Source organism: Procambarus clarkii, chromosome 52, assembly GCF_040958095.1.
Source record: "Procambarus clarkii isolate CNS0578487 chromosome 52, FALCON_Pclarkii_2.0, whole genome shotgun sequence".
Taxonomy (NCBI): Eukaryota; Metazoa; Arthropoda; class Malacostraca; order Decapoda; family Cambaridae; genus Procambarus; species Procambarus clarkii.
The window spans coordinates 30,261,867-30,285,065 of record NC_091201.1 but is presented as its reverse complement, the minus strand read 5'-3'; the positions used below and the strand labels follow the sequence as shown (position 1 = coordinate 30,285,065).

The following is a 23,199-nucleotide window of genomic DNA, read 5'->3' as shown; positions in this document are numbered from 1 at the left end:
GGCAGTGTAATCAGTTTCCTTGCTGTATATGTACCAAGAGTTAGTCAACTGTTGTGGCTTGCAGCTGGTTGATTACGGGGCTCTTAATAAACTTAATTAACAGGCTTCATGTCCCCCCCAACAAAATGTAAACCATGTGTCTCTGGGGTTTCAATGCTGATGAATTCAATTGCTTTTCTGCCTGGAATGTTATGCATATTTAGTGTGGATTAGCAAGAGTGTAAGAACACCGATACTATGTTCTCTCACAACCCAGGGTACCTTCTTGTATATAAATAAATGAATAAATGTGAAATTCATAATTGGGGTTTAATTGTTGCATTTCAAATTTTATATATCAGTTTGATACATAAAATTTGTTAATCAGTTCTGTTAATGCCTTGAATTGTTATATAATTGTAATTTACAATTACAAATTGTTTGTAATTGTAACAATTGATAATTGTTACAATTATCTAATTGTAATGCTAGAACTCTCTTACCATGGTTATGTAGATGGGCAAAACTAGGAGAGATTATAAAGGTGTAATTAATGGTTTTTTGCCTAAAAATTTAATTTATAATAAATTTAAATTTAATTTATTTTAATATAAAGGTAGATTAATTAATGTTTAATTCTATGCAGGCTCATGCATCCCCATAATGTATTGTTTAATTTATTGTCAGGGACAGGAAGCCTGTGTATATATATAATATATATACTTAGACTGGTATCAAGGTTCTGCCCCCCCCCCCCTCCTCTCAAGGTCAAACTACTGACCCTTCCCAGGACAGTTGACTAATCCCGGGTACTTATTTGGTATTGGGTGAACGGAAATGTGCCAGGCTATTTCTATCCTGTCTGGGAATCAAACCCAGGATTCTTGATTGGGAGTCAAAAATTAAACTAACTCGAGGTAAATTACCCTAATCTATTAACCAAGACTGTATAGTTAAAGTGAATTAATTTATTGTGCAACATGCACCACATAGAGATATGTGCTATATACAGTAGATATATTGGCTGTGACCCAACTTGGCTTGCCATCATAAGATGGCTTGATGGATGGCTTGCCATAATAGGACCCATATAGATTATGCACGTAAAGGCATCAGGGCAAATTGGGGGGGACCTTTGACAAGCCACCGGCTTCCTGCCCTTTTCGAGGCCACTAGTATTAGTGGCCCCTCGGGTAATGTAGATCAAACATAGCTTAATTATCATTTTAGGATTTTGACATAGAAGCCGACAGCCTTTTGTATAGACCTACCTGCATTTTTATAAAACAAAGGTACAACTAGTTGCTGTGTTCAGATTTGGAAGTGCACTGTAGAGACTGGATAATGACATCCAAGTCAGGCAGTGCTACAGTTAAAGCCCACATGTAATCTATCACACATGATAAAACCAACCCAGGCCTAACCAGTCCTAGCTTAATCAACAAACAAACCAAGCCTAATCAAACAAAGAATTCTTATTAAACCAGCCTAATCACAGGTAAAGCTAACCTAACCATACATAATCTTAAATAACCATTATTCTGAACCCAGATGCTGTAGACCTACTCATTAGATAATTTGCAACTTTTTGCATATTCTTATATTGCATAGATTATTTGCATATTTATTATTATTACCTTATCATATTTACACTAGGTCTAGTGAGACAAATTATTACATGCATCTTAAATGCAGTAAATTACTATTTGTTCATGAAAAAAACATTTTAAAATTTCAGTTCTATGTTTTAATGTTTTACATTTTATTATAGGTAGTCTATCTATAGTAGGTTTATATTTAACAGTTTGATTCAAATCTTGGCCAGAAGATAAATGGTTAGGCCTCTTTCCCATCACCTAATGCCTCTGTCTGCTTAGCAGTAAATAAGTACTCAAGAGTTAAGGCAGTTTGCAGTGGGATTGCATCCTGGGGCGGAACCTTAGCCTAATATGTATATATATATATATATATATATATATATATATATATCTATATGCTGGCTGCCTGTACCCTGGCACAATTGATTATTCTTATAAAATCTTTATCGAGATGTGTTTTCATCAGGACAAATGAAAGGATGGATCTCCTCGGGCAAAATTGGGAAATATTGACACTGGTTTCCATTAACCCTTAAAAGAATTGGTGTGGTTAACCTTGTCTGGTTTCCCTTAGTCAGGGACAGGAAACCTGTTATCCTTGTGTATATCCCGACTATATCAAATGAAAAAAGTTTGATATAGTCTGACTACTGACCTTCCCCATCATGCAACACCTAAGTTACCTAACTCCCAGGGTTCTAGTTGCTGGTAGGTAAAGAGGGCACAAGGTGAAAAGAATGTTGCTTAAACGCTGCTGTTCCTGCTGCTGGAATTGGGTCAGGAGCCCTTTTGGCTGTGACCCAACTTGGCACTGCATCATAGGACCCCTGTAGAGTAAGCTATACTCAAATGAGTTAATTATAGCATTTTCTTTTGGTAATTATATGTTGTATAAATAATGCATTAGTTATACAGTATAATTATTCATCATGGTAGTTAACTAGTGGCAGATTAATGATTTGGTTTATATTTATTTATATTTATCAAGCAGTCTCCATGGTGCAGTGGTAAGACATTCGCCCAGTGCCTCATGAGCGATTTGGCCTGGGATCTTATCCTGGCCGGGGAGGATTGACCAGGCACCAATCCTTAACTGTACTCCTATGTTCACCCAGCAGTGATACCTGGTTATTAAATGGTACCTGGTTATTAAATGATTTGGCGGGTCGTATTCCAGGGAAAATTGGGATTAAAGACCTGCCCAAAACACTATGCATGCTAGTGGCTTTACAAGAATGAAAGAACTCATACAGTATATATAAATAAAAAGTATATAGTTTGGTTTTTGCAGTATTCAGTAGTTTGTTTATATTTTATATAAAAAATAAATCAATAGGTAAATAGTTCTATATATATATATATATATATATATATATATATATATATATATATATATATATATATATATATATATATATATATATATATATATATATATATATATGTCGTACCTAGTAGCCAGAACTCACTTTTCAGCCTACAATGCAAGGCCCGATTTGCCTAATAAGCCAAGTTTTCATGAATTAATATATTTTCTCTAATTTTTTTCTTATGAAATGATAAATCAACCCATTTCATTATGTAAGAGGTCAATTTTTTTTATTGGAGTTAAAATTAACGTAGATATATGACCGAACCTAACCAACCCTACCTAACCTAACCTAACCTATCTTTATAGGTTAGGTTAGGTAGCCGAAAAAGTTAGGTTAGGTTAGGTTAGGTAGGTTAGGTAGTCGAAAAGCAATTAATTCATGAAAACTTGGCTTATTAGGCAAATCGGGCCTTGCATAGTAGGCTCAGAAGTGAGTTCTGGCTACTAGGTACGACATATATATATATATATATATATATATCATATATAATCAATTTGTATTTAATTCTATAGATTTTAATATTACAATATTAAATAGTGTACAGTATATAGTGTACAACATACAGTACTGTATTATTATTTTTTTTTTTTTTTTTTCCGGAGCAAGAAAACTGTGTTGTATCCTTATTGAGGCTTCTTTAAACTAATGACACATTCGAGGATGTAACCCACAACAGCTGCTGAACTTTCTGGAAAACGGCTTCTGCTAGGCGAAGAGGTATCCGGGGAAAGGACAGGGGAAACTTTGGAACATCTTTTGGCCTACATGTTTTATGTTCACAAGTGTGGGTTCCAATCTTTCTCATGGCTCCTACTGATTTTCTCTTTGCTCTAAAGCACATTATAAATAATTTTTCTAGACTGTATAAATATTTTTCTTGATATTTTAGATTTCTTGCAGGACTCTGTAAATATCTCGCAGGACTCTGTAAATATCTCGCAGGGCACTATAAAAAATTTATTCATTAAAATTGCATACAAAGAACATACACAGATGTATATTTGAAGGTACAAGGGTTGCATGTTAATGAAGCCACTACTATGCAAAGCATTTTGGGCAAAACGTAGAATAATTAAGATAGGTTATTTATCGGTATAATTGGGTAAACGATACTAAATGAGAAGTAAGCTAACATATGAGATGTTAAAGAAATACTGTTTAACAAATGATATACAACATAAAGGTGATAATAACAACAGATGATGACAACAATAGGCATTGAGAACTACATTATAGCATTTGTAGGTTTTGCAATAATATAAATTTTTTGTAACATTATTAACCACCAAAAGGTGCAGAATGCCTTAAAGCACTGAGAGTTGATATTTTTTTTTTAATTAGGCTATATTTTAATGTTTTTTAATGGTTTCATCACTGTGTTGAAATGAAAATGGTTGAGTTTGGAAATATTTTGACATTAATTTTACCTGAACATTTATAAAAACAAAAATGTGTCCTTAACAATTGCACTACGAATAGGATCGAAGTTTTTACCTAAACCAGGTGCACAGTGTGGTGCTAATATCATACTGTATTAATAACAGCAAGGATATACAAGGATGCAATTTAGTAAAGCCACCAGAATGCTAAGCATTTTAGCCATAACATAGAGTAAATCGGTAAAATTGAAAGGTTGAATTTTTTGCAGTACTGTACATTGTAAATGTTTATCGGAATGTCATCATCTATAGAGACCATGTTGAAGGCCCCTGATTATTCCTAATGCTTTTTTCCAGTTGGATTTTGAACTGGTCTGGACATTTACGACTTCAGGAAGTACTGTAGGTGATTCCAGACATACCCTTTGACAGGGATTCTTGAACTTTTGCAACAGGTACTCGGTGAGTTATCAAACTATCATCCATACCCTCATTACTGTAGAACTGTTGGGATATGTATAACCTCATGGAAACATGTCTGTCATTCTCTTTAAAAATTTTCCAGTCCTCCATGTACCCATGGAAGCCCTTGTGCATGTAACCTATGCACAGGCCAGGCTCGTTAAAGCGGCTGCCCAAGACTCTCTTTCAGCAATTTTAAAACATTATGTATTAAAAATAGGTTTGTTCTTATATGTAAATTAATATTGTATACTAAAGTTTTATGTATAGATATATTTAGATTAGGTGTTTAGGTTCTGCCAATTACAGAGTTGCGATTCAAACAGAGGTTGTCAGCGAAGCACTGTTCGAGAGATGTTCGAACATCATCAGTTGTGAATTATGTGTAAACCTGTTTTTCATTCATAAACAGGAGGTTTGGTGGCTGGATTAATGGACATTTGGCTTTTTCTTTTGATATGGGCAGGCTGCTGCATGTACCCCTTAAGGGTTCATAAATCTGTGAGAACCCTTGCCTTAGAGTAAAGTTGCTGGTCTTTGGATACAAATCATTGATGTTCTTGATGGACTAAAGAATTAGTATTTAATTTATAGCAAAATATTTGAATTGAACGAAGAGCCATTGTTTTCTAAAATTTAATTAGAATGCAAGTTATTTAAATATTAGCTTCCATTTTATACAATTTTCACAGATATTATACAATATCTGTGATGACTGGAGTTTTGTTACAAAAGTTCTGAATACCCTTGCACTGATTTCCAGATAGTGAGAGAGATTGCTCATTTGTTAAGTAATTTTGCTAGTATTACTATGTATATTATGAACATTATTATAACTGCTTTTGTTTCCAAAAAAAAAGGGCAATTCTATTGAATTGCAAAACTGGTTCCTGGTTGTTTGGCCCCATGGGTGTCGGAAGGCAAATACTGTACTCGAAGAGAGTAAAAAAAACGGGAAGCCGGTATCAATATGTTTGGCATAGTGTTTCTCTGGAAATGCTAACTGTTCAGGTTTGATATTAGAAGACAAGGAAGCCTTGTGTGGGGCATTCATGGTAGCATGTTTAATTGATTCGGAGATAATTAGTTTTGGTATCCGGTGACTGGAAATGGAGTTAAATTTTAGTACAGTAAGTCCCTGTACACGATTACTGTCTTGTGTTGATCATCTAGTACAGTGTGGTGTTTTGGTCAAGTGAAGATTTGATATAATACAAACTCATTGTGTTGGGGGATAGGAAGCTAGAGTGTATTCATACATGTTCGGCTTGTATTGAGGTCCCCCATCCCAAGGTTGAATTACTAACCCCGCCCCAGGATGCAACCCCACAACTAGCTGACTAACTCTTGAGTACCTACTTACTGCTAGGTGAAAGGAAATGTGCTCAACCATTTGTTTGGCACATGTTGGGACCTCGATAAAATCCAGACGTGTGTGAACATATACACTAGCTTCTTGTCCCCTGACGCAATGAATTATTATTATTAGTATGTACTTTTACCTAAACAAAAATTTAATTTAGTTATTGATGTAGTTATTTATATAACCTCTATGTAAATATGTATTTTTATTTATTTATTTATTTATTTAAAGGAACATTCAAAAAATATAATGCCCTAAATTTGATGATCTAAATGAATAACTTATTTTTGTTAAAATCATGTGCTGAATCATGGAAATGGTTACGTTATTTAAACAGGTTTCTATGATTCCTTTCATGTTTTGATATTCAAAAGATGAAGGGTATCATTTTATGCACCGGTGCTGTTAGTTGTTTAAGGCTCTAATGGTCAGACACAGATGACTGTCGGGAGACTGACATCTTTGCCTTATGGGTGGAAAGAATCTAATGTTGCCTGTTCTAGATTAGCATTTCAGTTTATGCAGTACTGTGCGTACGTTATTTTAAAGGTCTCGTCAAGATCAGCCCTCGCATCTTCCCATTGCTTTGGTTTTGGAGGCAGATCTCCTTTATGTGGTGCAGGGCATCTTCCATGAGCTTTGCTGGGCAAGTCTATACTTGTTCTAAGCTTTCCTTGTTTTCTAACTGCCGGTTGTTCCCTGTTTTCTAAATTTACCTGAGGGCCACTTACACCAGTGGCCTCGATGAGGACAGGAAGCCGGCAGGTTGTTGAATGTCCCTCCATTTGCCTTCATCTTTTCCAGGTGGATTTTAAAACCTAACAGATTTGGCATTTATGGATTCAGCGGGTAGGCAGTTCTAAGGGTTTATAACCCTATGGGTGAAAAAAGCATCTCATATTCTCGATCGTACATTGAGGCTTGTTGAACTTGAAAATATTGCTGCTTGTTTGTGTTACATCTGGCCTTTTGAAGAAAATTTCTGGATCAACATCCTCCAACTTGTTCAGTAGTTCAAAAGTTTCAATGCGATCCACCCTGTCATGCCTGATTTGCAGTGTTGTTAGCCCTATGGCTATCAACCGTTCCTGATATGAGAGTCGACTTGGCTTTGGAATGACCTTTGTTGCCCAGTGTTGCACTTTTTCCAGAGCAGCTATGTCCTTTTGAAGATGAGGTCTTCATGCTTGGATACAGTAATCCAAATGGGGGTGCACCAGAGATTTATACAGTTGAATCACTACCTATTTTTCCTTTCAAGTCAAAGATACACTTGATTATTCCAAAGGTTTGATTAGCTTTTCTGATTGCTGCTGCTACCTGTTGTGCAACGTTTTGGTAGCTGTAGCATGGGTTGCTATGTTCCACATGCAAAGTCTTGCATTTGTTGATGTTAAAAAGCATTTGCCAGCCTTCTGACCATTTGTGGAGTTCTTATAGATCTCTTTGTAAGGCTTCAATATCATTATTCCCCACTTTACCATAAATCTTTGTCATCTGCAAATTTGATGATGTGGTTTGTAATACTGTATTCTCATCTGTCATTGATGTATATGGCAAAAACAGTTGGCCCCAAAATAGACCCCTGTGGAACCCCACTTACGTTTCTCCATTCAGATTCATTCCCATTTAGCACAACTCTCTTTTTCTTTGTTTCAATCATTGTTTTATCCATTCTAGTATTTTTACCATTTGTTTCATGTGCCTATAGTTTCATTGCCAGTCTTTCATGTGGAACCGAGGGAGCCGGTCGGCCGAGCGGACAGCACGCTGGACTTGTGATCCTGTGGTCCTGGGTTCGATCCCAGGCGCCGGCGAGAAACAATGGGCAGAGTTTTTCACCCTATGCCCCTGTTACCTAGCAGTAAAATAGGTACCTGGGTGTTAGTCAGCTGTCACGGGCTGCTTCCTGGGGGTGGAGGCCTGGTCGAGGACCGGGCCGCGGGGACACTAAAAAGCCCCGAAATCATCTCAAGATAACCTTATCAAAGGCTTCAGCAAAATCCATGTATACTACAACCACCAGAAGGCCTTTGTCCAAGTAGCTGGTTGCTGTTTACAAAAACGTTAGTAGGTTTGTAAAGCAGCATCTATACAAACCCATATTGTGTCAATTGTACAAGATTGTTCACTGAAAGGTGCAGTCCTCGTGGCATAGTGGTAAAGCACTCGCCCGGTGCTTCGCGAAATTTGGCCTGGGTTTGTATATTGGCCAGGGAGGATTGACTGGGCGCCAATCCTTAACTGAACCCTCTGTTCACCCAGCAGTGAATGGGCAACTGGTTGTTAAACGATTTGGTAGGTCATATTCCGGGAACAAAATTAGGATTAAGGCCCTGATTGAAACACACTTGTGTTAGTGGCTTAACAAAAATGTAAGAACTCTTATACAGGTATATATATTAATAAATAAATAAAAAAATAAAAAAATGCTGAATGATTTCCTCCCTGAGGATTCACTCCATGAGCTTGCAGATGTGTGATGTCAAGCTGATCGGCCGTTAGTTTTCTGTTGAGCTCCTTCTGCCTTTTTTAAAAATAGGGTGACATTTGCATGACAAGGGTGACAATTTATTTAGGAAAAGTACATACATAGATGCAGTTACAAACATTCTGATTGATTTATAGATAGAGCTAGTACATACAATACCTAAAGCCACTAGTACGCATAGCATTTCGGGCAAGGTGAAGGGGGGGAAAACAATTAGACTAAAACTTAATAGTAATTGAGCTTAAAGTATAAATTATGTTGAAAAAATAGAATAAAAGATAAAAAAGGGGGGGGGGGAACATGGTAGAAAATAGCCAATGTACAAGTTGGTCAGCAAACAGCATTGTTTAAAAATGGTAAGACATGGGTTGACATTTGTTAACTACCCAGTACTCTGACACTGAAAAAAGTTCTTTCTAATATCCCTGTGGATCATTTTGGGTACTAAAGTCTCCACCTGTGTCCTTTTGTTTGCATACCACCCATGTTAATCAGTTTATCTTTATCTTCCCTGTCAATTTCTCTGATAATTTTGTAGATAGTGATCATGTCTTCCCTTACTCTTCTCTCTTCCAGTGTTGTGAGGTGCATTTCATACTGCCTTTCCTTATAACTCATGCCTCTTAATTCTGAGACTGGCATACCTCTGAACTTTTTCCAGCTTCGTTTTGTTCTTGACAAGGTACGGGCTCCATGCTGGGGATCGCATACTCCAGGATTGGCTTTACATATGTGGTATACAAGGTTCTGGATGATTCCTTACACAGCTTCCTGAAGGCTGATCTGATGTTAGCCGGCCTCGTGTATGCCACAAATGTAATTCTTTTTACGTGGGCTTCAGGGGACAGGTTTGGTGTGATATCAACTCTAGATCTTTCTCTTTATTCGTTTCATGAAGTACTTCATCTCCCATTCTGTATCCTGTGTCTGGCCTGTTTCCACCGCCTAGTTTCATTACCTTACATTTACTCGGGTTGAACTTTAGTAGCCATTTATAGGAACCATTCATTGTCTGTCTAGATCATCTTGTAACCTCATACTATCTTCCTCTGTTTTTATCCTCCTCATAATTTTTGCATCATCAGTAAGCAATGAGAGGAACAATTCTATACCCTCTGGGAGATCATTTACATATAGCATATATCATTATAGGCCCAATGACTGAACCCTGCGGGACTCCACTGGTGACGCCTCACCAATCTGAGACCTCACCCCTCACAGTGACTTGCTGTCTTATATTGCATAGATACTCCCTTATGCAATGGAGTATCTTCCCTTTCACTTCTGCCTGCATCTCCAGCTTTTTCACTAGCCTCTTGTGTGGTACTGTGTCAAAGGCTTTCTGGCTATCCAAAAATATGCAGTCTGCCCATCCCTCTTTCTTGCCAGATTTTTGTTGCCTGGTCGTTGAATTCAATTAATCCTGTGAGGCTGGACTTGCCATCCCTGAACCTATGTTGATGCTGTGTTACAAAGTTCTTTTGCTCCAGATGTTCCACTAGCTTTTTTTGCACAATCTCCTCCTTACATGGTATGCAAGTTAGGAACACTGGCCTGTAGTTTAGTACATGGTATGCAAGTTAGGAACACTGGCCTGTAGTTCAGTACATGGTATGCAATTAGGAACACTGGCCTGTAGTTCAGTACATGGTATGCAAGTTAGGAACACTGGCCTGTAGTTCAGTGCCTCCTTTCTATCCCCCTTGTATATTGGGACTACGTGTGTGTGTACTCGCCTATTTGTGCTTGCGGGGTTTGAGCTTTGGCTCTTTGGTCCCGCCTCTCAACTGTCAATCAACTGGTGTACAGATTTCCGAGCCTACTAGGCTCTATCATATCTACATTTGAAACTGTATGGAGTCAGCCTCCACCACATCACTGCCTAATGTGTGTGTATGATATATATATATATATATATATATATATATATATATATATATATATATATATATAATAATGTATGAATGTATATAGTACTTAGTAGCCAGAATGCAGTACTCAGCCTACTATGCAAGGCCTGATTTGCCTAATAAGCCAAGTTTTCCTGAATTTATATATTTTTCTCATTTTTTTCTTATGAAATGATAGCTATCCATTTCATTGTGTATGAGTTAATTTTTCAAATTTGTGTTAAAACTAATGTAGATATGACTGAACCTAACCAACCCTACCTTACCTAACCTTACCTATCTTAACCAAACCTAAACTAACACAACTAAGTCATTAATTTATGTTCTTAATTTAATATAATAATAATAATTCAAATAAACTAATTGGAAAAAAAATGATTGAAAATAAAGAAAATCACTCGGCCTATTAGGCAAATCAGGCCTTACATAGTAGGCCGAGAAGTGCGTTCTGGCTACTAGGTATGACATATATATATATATATTGTAATATATATATTATATATATTATAATATATATAATATATATATTATATATATTATAATATATATAATATATATATTATATATATTATATATATTATAATATATATATATATATATATATAATATGTCGTACCTAGTAGCCAGAACGCACTTCTCAGCCTACTATGCAAGGCCCGATTTGCCTAATAAGCCAAGTTTTCATGAATTAACTGTTTTTCGACTACCTAACTTTTTTGGCTACCTAACCTAACCTAACCTAACCTATAAAGATAGGGTAGGTTAGGTAGGGTTGGTTAGGTTCGGTCATATATCTACGTTAATTTTAATTCCAATAAAAAAAAATTTACCTCATACATAATGAAATGGGTAGCTTTATCATTTCATTAGAAAAAAATTAGAGAAAATATATTAATTCATGAAAACTTGGCTTATTAGGCAAATCGGGCCCTGCATAGTAGGCTGAGAAGTGCGTTCTGGCTACTAGGTACGACATATATATATATATATATATATATATATATATATATATATATATATATATATATATATATATATATATATATATGTCGTACCTAGTAGCCAGAACTCGCTTCTCAGCCTACTATGCAAGGCCCGATTTGCCTAATAAGCCAAGTTTTACTGAATTAATATATTTTCTTTAATTTTTTTCTTATGAAATGATAAAGCTACCCATTTCATTATGTATGAGGTAAATATTTTTTTATTGGAGTTAAAGTTAACGTAGATATATGACCGAACCTAACCAACCCTACCTAACCTAACCTAACCTATCTTTATAGGTTAGGTTAGGTTAGGTAGCCGAAAACGTTAGGTTAGGTTAGGTAGGTTAGGTAGTCGAAAAAACATTAATTCATGAAAACTAGGCTTATTAGGCAAATCGGGCCTTGCATAGTAGGCTGAGAAGTGAGTTCTGGCTACTAGGTACGACATATATATATATATATATATATATATATATATATATATATATATATATATATATATGGCACAACTCTCCTAAACACGAGAGTCAAGTATACAACTTTAGAACACTTTCCCACCAGGAGACTCGAACCCTAGCCAGCACAGAAGCCTTCCAGCAACTGGCATAACAGGTACGCCTTAACCCTCTCCACCACGCTCAGACCCTTAAAGAGATGGTAATTTCGGAGTATTTAAATACCACAAAGATCACCACCTCCCAAGAGCACTAGAGCAAGTGAGGGGTCATTTAGACGTTAATTTCATTAAGTCCCTGTTAATATGGGAAGACACAGTGTCTATGCTTAAGGCACAACTCTCCTAAACACGAGAGTCAAGTATACAACTTTAGAACACTTTCCCACCAGGAGACTCGAACCCTAGCCAGCACAGAAGCCTTCCAGCAACTGGCATAACAACTGTTATGCCAGTTGCTGGAAGGCTTCTGTGCTGGCTAGGGTTCGAGTCTCCTGGTGGGAAAGTGTTCTAAAGTTATATATATATATATATATGTATATGTATATGTATATATGTCGTACCTAGTAGCCAGAACTCACTTCTCAGCCTACTATTCAAGGCCCGATTTGCCTAATAAGCCAAGTTTTCCTGAATTAATATATTTACTATAATTTTTTTCTTATGAAATGATAAAGCAACCCTTTTCTCTATGTATGAGGTCAATTTTTTTTATTGGAGTTAAAATTAACGTAGATATATGACCGAACCTAACCAACCCTACCTAACCTAACCTAACCTATATTTATAGGTAAGGTTAGGTTAGGTAGCCAAAAAAAGCTAGGTTAGGTTAGGTTAGGTAGGTTAGGTAGACGAAAAAACATTAATTCATGAAAACTTGGCTTATTAGGCAAATCGGGCCTTGAATAGTAGGCTCAGAAGTGCGTTCTGGCTATTAGGTACGACATATATATATATATATATATATATATATATATATATATATATATATATATATATATATATATATATATATATATATATATATATATATATATATATATATATATATATATATATATATATATATATATATATATATATATATATATATATATATATATATATATATATATATATATATATATATATATATATATATATATATATATATATATATATATATATATATATATATATATATATTATAATATAATGAGATACACTATAGGAAATGGCAATCTGCATTAATTTGTTGCATTTAAAAAGGCCAGTGTAATTGTTTGTAAACTCATTCACTTTGAATAATGTGAAGCTTTAAGGGGTGTCTCTCTTCACCATGTCCACCATTACATTACATTTGGAGGTTATAAATCTGATTCTTGGCAACATTGATATATAGTTAGCTGGTTGGATATTTTAAGCAATATCAATCATTCCAGGAGATGGAGAAACTGGAGGTGAAATGCACCAAGTGTGGTCATCAGTTCGGTGATGACAGGACTCCACGTAATCTACTTTGTGGACACACGGTGTGCACCTCGTGTGTGGATCTGGTAATTGAGAGTGACAAGAAATGTCCAGAGTGTGATGCTATCATCACTGCCTCCTCTTCTGGCGACCTGCCTGTCAGCTACACCTTGCTCCGAATAGCTTGCTCAATCAATCAAAATCAGGATAAGCAGCAAAAAGAGGATGCATCCCTTGAAGCAGATTGTAATCACCAGACCGATGCAGGAATGTGCATGGCCCACTGTGCTCGTTTGTTCTTCAGGTGTCAGACTTGTGATGTGTGGGTGTGTCGGGACTGCCTAGCAGTAGATCATCCTGAACCACCTCGGGGGCTCTGCAGGATTGTGCCCTTCTCTATTGCTCTGAAAGAGGTAAAGGAGGCCTATGCAAAGACCACTTGTTCAGAAAAAATTATGATTGACTTGTTAAAAGATGAGCTTAATGCATTAAAGTCTCATCTATCAGATAAAGAAAATGAGAACTTAAAAAATATTAACACTATAAATGAAAAAATTAATTACATCAAAAGCAAAAATAATGAGATTACAGAACTTCTGAACAAATTGGAATCTTGCGCAGACTCAATAAAGTCAGCCGAGAACCAGGTCTCCCAGGCTCTGACCCCTCAAGACATGATGAATGGCACTAAGTGTGCACTTGAGTGCTCAGAATCTCTTAAACTTCTGGTCACAGGAGTTAAAAAAATAACAAAACAGTTTCCCCCTGGAGTAATTTCTGGAGTATCTGTTACAAATCTACTGCACACAGATGCAGATATCGTTCAGGAAATGTTTTCAAAAAGCCAGCTCGGTGAAATTAATGGAATTAAGAACTCCCCAAATACATTAAAATTGAATTCCCTAGCAGGTGTTACTGTATGCAGTACATCACCATTTTCCTTCAAACAGCCAGATTTCTCAGGTACTGATATTAAACTTAAATCTGATCCCTTTTCCTTTCAGCATTTTGGTTTAAGTTCTAATGCTAAACCTAGTGCTGAAGGTGGTCTATTCTCCTTTGTGAATCCCGTCCGTAGTTGTGAAGCGACGAAGTCTAAGACTGGAAGGATCTTTAGATAAGGATTACCTTGAAAACACACTTCCAGTTTTTCTAAGAATTGTTTTTAATACCTTGAAAATTTTGTACATACCATAGTGTGGTAATGTAATTTTTCTTATAAGGAATGGATACAGACTACTCAGTTAGATTCGTGTAGCTTTTTCTTCAGCTGTGGTTTTGAGTGAGTATTAGACATTTTGTTGGGCTGCATCTCGCTTCTCTGGGTAAGGAAGGTTACTTGTCAAGGTTATAAAACTTTTTTCTTTTCTTTTGTCTTAGAATATTGCTTGTTGTAATGTTTCCTGGAGCATTTAAATAATGTAGTTTGTTTGATTTTAATTGAAATATTTCTAAATGTCTGTCACATAAATGTAAACCGAGGCATAAAATATTGTAACTTCAGTAGTTCTGCAATTAAATAATGCTAAATGTTCCTCTGGCATTTTGCTGAAAATAATACAGGAAACAACTTTACTATTAATTCTAAGAATGTATGCTTATGTTATCTTCTTAATGATTTGTGTATGTAGTATATGTAGCTGAATTATGGAATAATATATTATTGTCTTGCATCCTGTATTGGTATTAAATGCAGTTTAAGAGTATTGCTGACTTTATAATTGTATTCCTTAATATTATTGGCTTGTACTATATAGTTAATAGCATTAAGCAATTTACTCTTTAATTGTGGCTTTGTATTTTCTAGTGTTAGTGGCTTTTTGAGTTTACTAGTTAATCTCCAATTTATTTATTAACACAACCCATTCACTGTCCTTTTTTTCTGTAAGTAATAAACATAATAAAGTGGTAAATTTTGGGTCTTCTTCACAATTTTCATTATTTTTGAGTAATGGTAATAAACTAATAAATGATAAAATATATTATTACTGTACTGTATTAGTGTTACCCTACATACTAGGGAAAAAAATTGGTTTGTTGCATTTTGTGTGTAAATATGCCTAGTTACTAATATACCACATTAGAGTATATAGATACTGTTTGGCTTATTGAGGTTACCCTAAAATAAAGGAAAAGTTTGTATGGTCAACCATTTATCTGCAAGCTTGGTGAAGCAAAATTTGATGCCACTGACCTGGGTAATGTGTCTTGTCATTCACTGTCATGCTCTTTAATTCTCTCTCTTTTTATCTTTAAAATAAGACTGTGTCCATGGGAATTGTAAGAGGTTTCTAGTGAAACTGCAAACAAGAGTTGTTACATATGCCATATCAGCTCATCTGAAGCCTGTCCCTAGACTTTAATATTTAATGAGATGATTATTTGTTTCCATTAGGAATAATATAACTTTTATGCTAAGTAACTATCATACAAGGAACAGGATGACCCCATGAGCCAACTGTGTGCCAGAGCCTTCAGATGGTCGCTTGATTTAATTTCTCGTATATCAAGGTATTGAGTAAACAGCTTCTGTTGCGAGTCAGCTTAGGAATGAATGACAGCTGATGGAGTGATGTTCTTGAGAAAGGCATTTACCACCATGAGGCTGTTGATGGCCAAGCACTTTTTGTGTTATGGGTGCCAATTCCTGGTTGTCCACAAAGCTGGACAAGTCAAGGAATTTGAAATACAGTTTTGACCTTGTACATAACAGTAACTCTTAACATCTCGCTAGTGTTGAAGGCTTAGGTGTTTAGATCAAACTAACCAAACTTTAGCGAGATGAGATGACCCCTTAGTGCATGGTTCTCCATCTTGTCCGAAGTTCTGATGAATGATGAGGTAGCAGGTAGATCTGGAGAGGGTGCATACTCAATAGTTTATTTATTATGCACCCCATACCCATCCTGTAGGTGTCAGTGGAAAGAGTTACAGAGGCACATAATGGGGCTCAGGAACTGAACCCCACAATTCATTTTGTTAAGCAAGTTAAAATATTCAATGTATATAGTCACATCAATAATGGGCTCGAGACCCATGACAAGTACAGTTTCTAAATTAAGCAACTGACATGTGTCACAATTGATATTTTTGTCCTGCACACCACCCCCCATCCAGTGAGCAGCGGTGGATAGGTTATAATCACTCGGTTACTACCTACAGTTACCAAACTGGGGATATTTGACTAAAATTTCTGGTAGCAGATAATTTTGAATGAAATATGTAGCGAGTAGATTATCCCAATAATATACTCGCTCCAAACGCATTGGCCCAATGAGAGAAGCAAAGCTCTTCTTAGTACTAATTATGGAACTCAAACTTTTCCCAACTTCCACATAACATTCCTGTCAACCTTTGGAGAACGGTGAGGTGTTGCCCGAGCATATAAGCAGCAGAGTAGCGAATAATAACCCATACGGGCTATTCATGCCCATGCCACCTTTTGGGTGGCTTCATCTTCATCTTAACACATTAACAAGGGAGACATCTCCCGTCACGCAGGGTGCATTCGCATCTCCACAGATCTCCAGTATCAGCTCTTGATACTGGTAATGGCTCAAAAGGGCCACCACTTACGGGCTTTTCATGCCCGTGCCACCTTTTGGGTGGCTTAATCTTCATCAATCATAATAACTAGTCTACTTTCAAGTGTGGTCTAGAACACACTTGTGAGATACTGGACCGACTCGGTGCACTCAACTCACACCATTGCTTGTCAAAGTATCACTTGCATACTTCTGTATACTCGACCAAATATATATATTGTCTTAGTGTTTGTGTTTATTGTCACCATACCATACGTAACAATAGAACCGTTACAAATATTTACAAATCTTTTGAACATATGTTACAGAATTGTCTCTAAATTAGTTTTTTTTTTTTTGGGGGGGGGGGGGGCACTCCATCACATAGTGACGGAGAGTGCGCGAATAACTTCGTTGACACAGTTTACATTTGGTCAGGTCTACACCAGCAGACTATGAAAATTCAAGATGGGAGCAGACTTGTGCTTCAAATAATGTTTTAGCAACCAGCGATGCCAAGAAGGCATGAGATGCGCCGTAGGGCTGCCTTGCTTGCCAAGTTATGCACGTGTCTTTTCATGATCATTGAATAGTTGAACTTCATTCCAAATACTGTATATCAGTTTTACCACAACTAGATTTTTGCCATTTAAAGGTATGCCTGTCTGATTTTCAATATTGTTTTTTGTTTTCAGCTGCAATTTTGACCTGTCATTATCTTCCCTAGGTAGAAATTGCCGAAAGTTGATTAATGACCCTTGTAGTCATTTCTTCTTTTCCTTATGTGAAGATTAGAATGCAGTCACCAGAATAGGCTTGAGCTTCAGGAATGAGGTGTAGAGGATCATTGAAATAGAAATTGCACCGCAAAGGGTCAACTACACTACCCTGTAGTATACTGACACCAATTGTGGCTTTTGTATTCTGTTCTATTGAAGACTTTGCTTCGATCCGTTGTTGAAGGTAGTACCTTATTAGCTAGTGCTCGATTTGATTTTATTGTTGCTGCCGTAGGTGGCTAATTTATTGTGCACCCCCATTCCTATCCTGTGAGCGGTAGTACAATAACGGATTACAGAGGGCACAGGTTATAATCCAACCTTTTCGTTACTAATATTAGTCTCAAACCCGATCCTAGGCACTTGGAATGACCAGTACAACAACGCAGCTGATCTTGGACATACCCAGTAACGGATGTACCTGGTGGAAAGATTTAACAAGAGATAAGCAGTAAAACGGCTTTTTCTAAAACACACTTTCCATAGTATAATTCCCGTCCTCTTACAAATTACGTCGCTTTTCCCTCGTATGCGCACTCAGGCTAAAAATCGCCGTAATTCAAAATGAAATCGGCTCACGAAAGTGACTTACTGTCCCGTTTTCTGTTTTGGGTCCTCTGGCTTAGGCTGTTAGATTAGGAGAGGAAACTTTCAATTAACGGTTTTCATGACTTTGAAACCTCAGGATAACTTCCCGTCCTCCTAACCTAGCAGAGGACCCTTAACTTGCTGTTTTGGAAAAATAATAATAAAACATATTTTCAATTATTTTTAATTTTCAAGTTATATCTTTTTTTAGCCGTTGCGCATATGAGCGAAAAGCGACTGAATTTGTAAAACGGGTTGGTTGCCCCTGTCTACTCGACTTTCCAATTTTTTACTACAAGAATTTACCTGAATTACCTGAGGGCCACTAACACACCAGTGGCCTCGACGAAGACAGGAATCCGGGGGCTTGTCAAAGGAACCCCCCCCCCCCCCCTTATTTGCTCTGATTTTTTCCAACAGGATTTTAAAATGTAACATTCCGGCGGGTAGGCAGTTCCCATGGGTGAAAAAGCATCTGTTCTCAGTTCTACATTGTATCTTGAGCTTGAAACTGTTGCTCTTTGTTTGTGTTACATTTGACCTTTTGAAGAAATTATCCACATCCTCCTCCAAATTGTTCGGTATTTTAAAAAAAAGTTTGAATGAGATCCGTTCTGTAATACCAGGGGCCAGATTCACGAAGCAGTTACGAAAATACTTACGAACGTGTACATCTTTCCTCAATCTTTGACAGCTTTGGTTACATTTATTAAACAGTTTACAAGCATGAAAACTTCCCAATCAACTGTTGTTGTTATAAACAGCCTCCTGGTGTTTCGGAGCTCATTAACTGTTTAATATGCCCGAAACGCTTTGCGTAATAGTGGCTTTAGGCATTGTATGTACTAGCTATACCTATAAGTTAAACAATCCTTGTTAATATTTATTGTATGTATGTACCTTACCTAAATAAAATTGTATTGTAAAATTGTATTGCATTGTAATAATTGTAAACAAAGCCGCCAAAGATTGAGAAAAAATGGACAGGTTCGTAAGTGCTTGCCGTCGTGAATCTGGCCCCTGGTCTGCAGTGTTGTTAGCCCTGTGGCCTTCAACCGTTCCTGGTGTGAGAGAATAGCCTACTTACGATCCTCGGTACGCATCCGCATTGTCCACCCTTTTGTATTGTTCCCTCCTTGCACTACTTAACAAATTTAATAAAACATTGACCTATATGGTGGGATTAGAACAGGAATAGAACAGAGGCTTATTAGAACATTAGGCTTTCGCCTAATGCCTTTGTTCATCTTGCAGTAAAATAGGTGCCCGGGAGTTAGCCAACTGCTGGGGGTTGCATCCTGGGGAAAGGTAGGCCTAGGGGGAGGACCTGAATAAACCTAGGTACAGGCTTCCTGTCCCCGACAAGGGGGATTACTTAATGATTATTCATCGCTAAATTCCAAATAATATACTTCAAATTAGGCGCTGTACGACCCTTAAAATTAATTAACCCTCAAAAGCCTATTGACATATTTTGTGGAGAATGATGGTCCGTTTAAGAAAAGTTATGAAATGTGATGATTCGTATAAGGAACGTCATGAAATGTGAAGGTCCACTTAAGGAACGTCATGAAATGTGAAGGTCCATTTAAGGAAAGTCATGAAATGTGAAGGTCCACTTAAGGAACGTCATGAAATGTGAAGGTCCACTTAAGGAACGTCATGAAATGTGAAGGTCCATTTAAGGAAAGTCATGAAATGTCATGATCTTCGTAAGGAAAGTCATGAAATAAATTAGGAAACGCTGAGAGTTTGCCAGCTGGCCCCAGAAGGCCCCAAACCTCCTTCCCTCGGGGAATTACTTACATTTTCCTTGCACATTGCCCGTAATCTCTCTCTTATATCCTGCTGATAAAATTACACCCTGGAACAGGTAGTAGAATTGCTTCATTATAGATCTTCATAAAGCTGAAGATAATCGATCAAAACAGTTTAATGTGAGATGAGACGCTAATAAAGGTGAAGGTTTTGTGGCATGCTTAGGGGATTCTCGCTCTTATCTTCTCTCCTCCCACCCCCCTTACCCCAGTATCTTCCTGTCCTCCCCTCCCCCCCTCCAGGGGTTGTTGTGATGTAATTAATTACCTTGCATGAGGCTATTCGCGCACCGTACAAGATAAAGGATTAGATCCTCCCCTTCTCGTCAATCATAAGGATTAGCAGCAGCAAGTGTGCGCGGGAGAGGATATGCCGGGTAGGTAGAAATTGAATCCCAAGCGTATTTAGGATGCGAGGGGAAGATGGAGTTGGACGCTTCGGGGGATAGACATGGGGTGATTGTAATAATATATATAAATATAAATGGAAATGTTGGTTTGTGCATAACCGCTAATTTCCGAATGTTCTTTACCGATTGCTTTGAAATTTTGTCACAACGTTGCATTCGAATAGGCGAGTGTTTTTATATACCTACTATATACTTGCCTCACCCATGACAGGGAAAACATGCTTTTTTAAAAAAAAAAAAAAAAAGCGCCATCTGATGGACGTAAGAGCAACACACACACTATACTAAATATGTTATGATTCCATTTCAGTGTTTCCAATTGCATTGATAAATTGAATTTTCATAGATTACGATTTATTTTCATATTGATTTAATTTAATTATTTTGTGTGACATTGCATTGGAATTAAGCTGTGTTGTTTACCATACTGTTCATTTTGTAAATATAAGTATAGATGCCACACCTGTGACAGGTAAAAACATTCTTTTTTTAAGAAACAACGCCATCTGTTGCACGTAAGAGCAACTCACGCTATCCTAAATATGTTATGATTCCATTTCAATGTTTCTGATTGCATTGACATTTAATTTTCATAGATTTCGATTTATTTTCATTTTGATTTAATTATTGTGTGTGACATTGTGTTATTGTGTTGGAATTGAGCTGTGTTGTTTACCATAACGTTCATTTCGTGAGTATAGTTTATTTCTTTATTTTTTAGCTGTTTTAATTTCTTTTCTTTTTTTTTTAACTTTTTCTTATATTTCAGTGATGGGAACATCAGATCATTTGATGTTCCCAATTTTCTGATGGGAACATATAATTTTGGAATGTATCGAACGAGGGAGTGAGGTATTGGTGGGGAGGACTGGGAGAAGGGGAAGGTTGCTGTGGCTCAGCAACGCGTGGCCGGGTACAGCTAATTTATAATAAAATTATTTAATTTTGTTTTTATTTTGCAAGTATTTTTCTAACTTTTTTATGTAAAAAATTAACCAATTCTGGAAAAAATAGATTTCTCGATGTGTCACAGTTCATGTTGAGGATAGAAAGGTCATACAAACCATCTTTTTTTTTTTTTTTTTTTTTTTTTTTTTTTTTTGAGATATATACAAGAGTTGTTACATTCTTCATTCAAACCAGGTACACTGTGATCCTTCACCTGGTGCTACTGACGCAGGTACACTGTGATCCTTCACCTGGTGCTACTGACGCAGGTACACTGTGATCCTTCACCTGGTGCTACTGACGCAGGTACACTGTGATCCTTCACCTGGTGCTACTGACGCAGGTACACTGATCCTTCACCTGGTGCTACTGACGCAGGTACACTGTGATCCTTCACCTGGTGCTACTGACGCAGGTACACTGTGATCCTTCACCTGGTGCTACTGACGCAGGTACACTGTAACCCTTCACCTGGTGCTACTGACGCAGGTACACTGTGACCCTTCACCTGGTGCTACTGACGCTGGTACACTGATCCTTCACCTGGTGCTACTGACGCTGGTACACTGATCCTTCACCTGGTGCTACTGACGCAGGTACACTGATCCTTCACCTGGTGCTACTGACGCTGGTACACTGATCCTTCACCTGGTGCTACTGACGCTGGTACACTGTAACCCTTCACCTGGTGCTACTGACGCAGGTACACTGACCCTTCACCTGGTGCTACTGACGCAGGTACACTGACCCTTCACCTGGTGCTACTGACGCAGGTACACTGTGATCCTTCACCTGGTGCTACTGACGCAGGTACACTGACCCTTCACCTGGTGCTACTGACGCAGGTACACTGTAACCCTTCACCTGGTGCTACTGACGCAGGTACACTGTGACCCTTCACCTGGTGCTACTGACGCAGGTACACTGACCCTTCACCTGGTGCTACTGACGCAGGTACACTGTGACCCTTCACCTGGTGCTACTGACGCTGGTACACTGTGATCCTTCACCTGGTGCTACTGACGCAGGTACACTGTGATCCTTCACCTGGTGCTACTGACGCAGGTACACTGATCCTTCACCTGGTGCTACTGACGCAGGTACACTGACCCTTCACCTGGTGCTACTGACGCAGGTACACTGTGATCCTTCACCTGGTGTTACTGACGCAGGTACACTGATCCTTCACCTGGTGCTACTGACGCTGGTACACTGATCCTTCACCTGGTGCTACTGACGCAGGTACACTATGATCCTTCACCTGGTGCTACTGACGCAGGTACACTGTGATCCTTCACCTGGTGCTACTGACGCAGGTACACTGACCCTTCACCTGGTGCTACTGACGCAGGTACACTGTGACCCTTCACCTGGTGCTACTGACGCTGGTACACTGTGATCCTTCACCTGGTGCTACTGACGCAGGTACACTGTGATCCTTCACCTGGTGCTACTGACGCAGGTACACTGATCCTTCACCTGGTGCTACTGACGCAGGTACACTGTGATCCTTCACCTGGTGCTACTGACGCTGGTACACTGATCCTTCACCTGGTGCTACTGACGCAGGTACACTGATCCTTCACCTGGTGCTACTGACGCTGGTACACTGTGATCCTTCACCTGGTGCTACTGACGCAGGTACACTGTGATCCTTCACCTGGTGCTACTGACGCAGGTACACTGACC

General features: G+C 37.8%; 1 protein-coding gene across 5 annotated transcripts in view; it reads left to right on the top strand.

Moving 5' to 3' along the window:
• The window catches only part of LOC123763551 (tripartite motif-containing protein 59), an 18,099-nt gene extending 884 nt beyond the window's left edge, over positions 1 to 17,215 (top strand). Inside the window, exons 2-4 of one of the 5 annotated variants that reach the window (XM_069304616.1) lie at positions 3,553 to 3,667; positions 4,687 to 4,791; positions 13,417 to 17,215. In XM_069304616.1, coding sequence (XP_069160717.1) covers positions 13,420 to 14,565 — 1,146 coding nt within the window. In that variant the 5' untranslated portion in view covers positions 3,553 to 3,667; positions 4,687 to 4,791; positions 13,417 to 13,419 and the 3' untranslated portion in view covers positions 14,566 to 17,215. Of the gene's footprint in view, positions 1 to 2,056; positions 2,412 to 3,552; positions 3,735 to 4,686; positions 4,792 to 13,416 lie in introns of those variants that run through there. The other 4 variants (XM_069304617.1, XM_069304618.1, XM_069304615.1 and 1 more) reach the window with 4 other exon arrangements.
• The last annotated feature ends 5,984 nt before the right edge of the window (positions 17,216 to 23,199 follow it).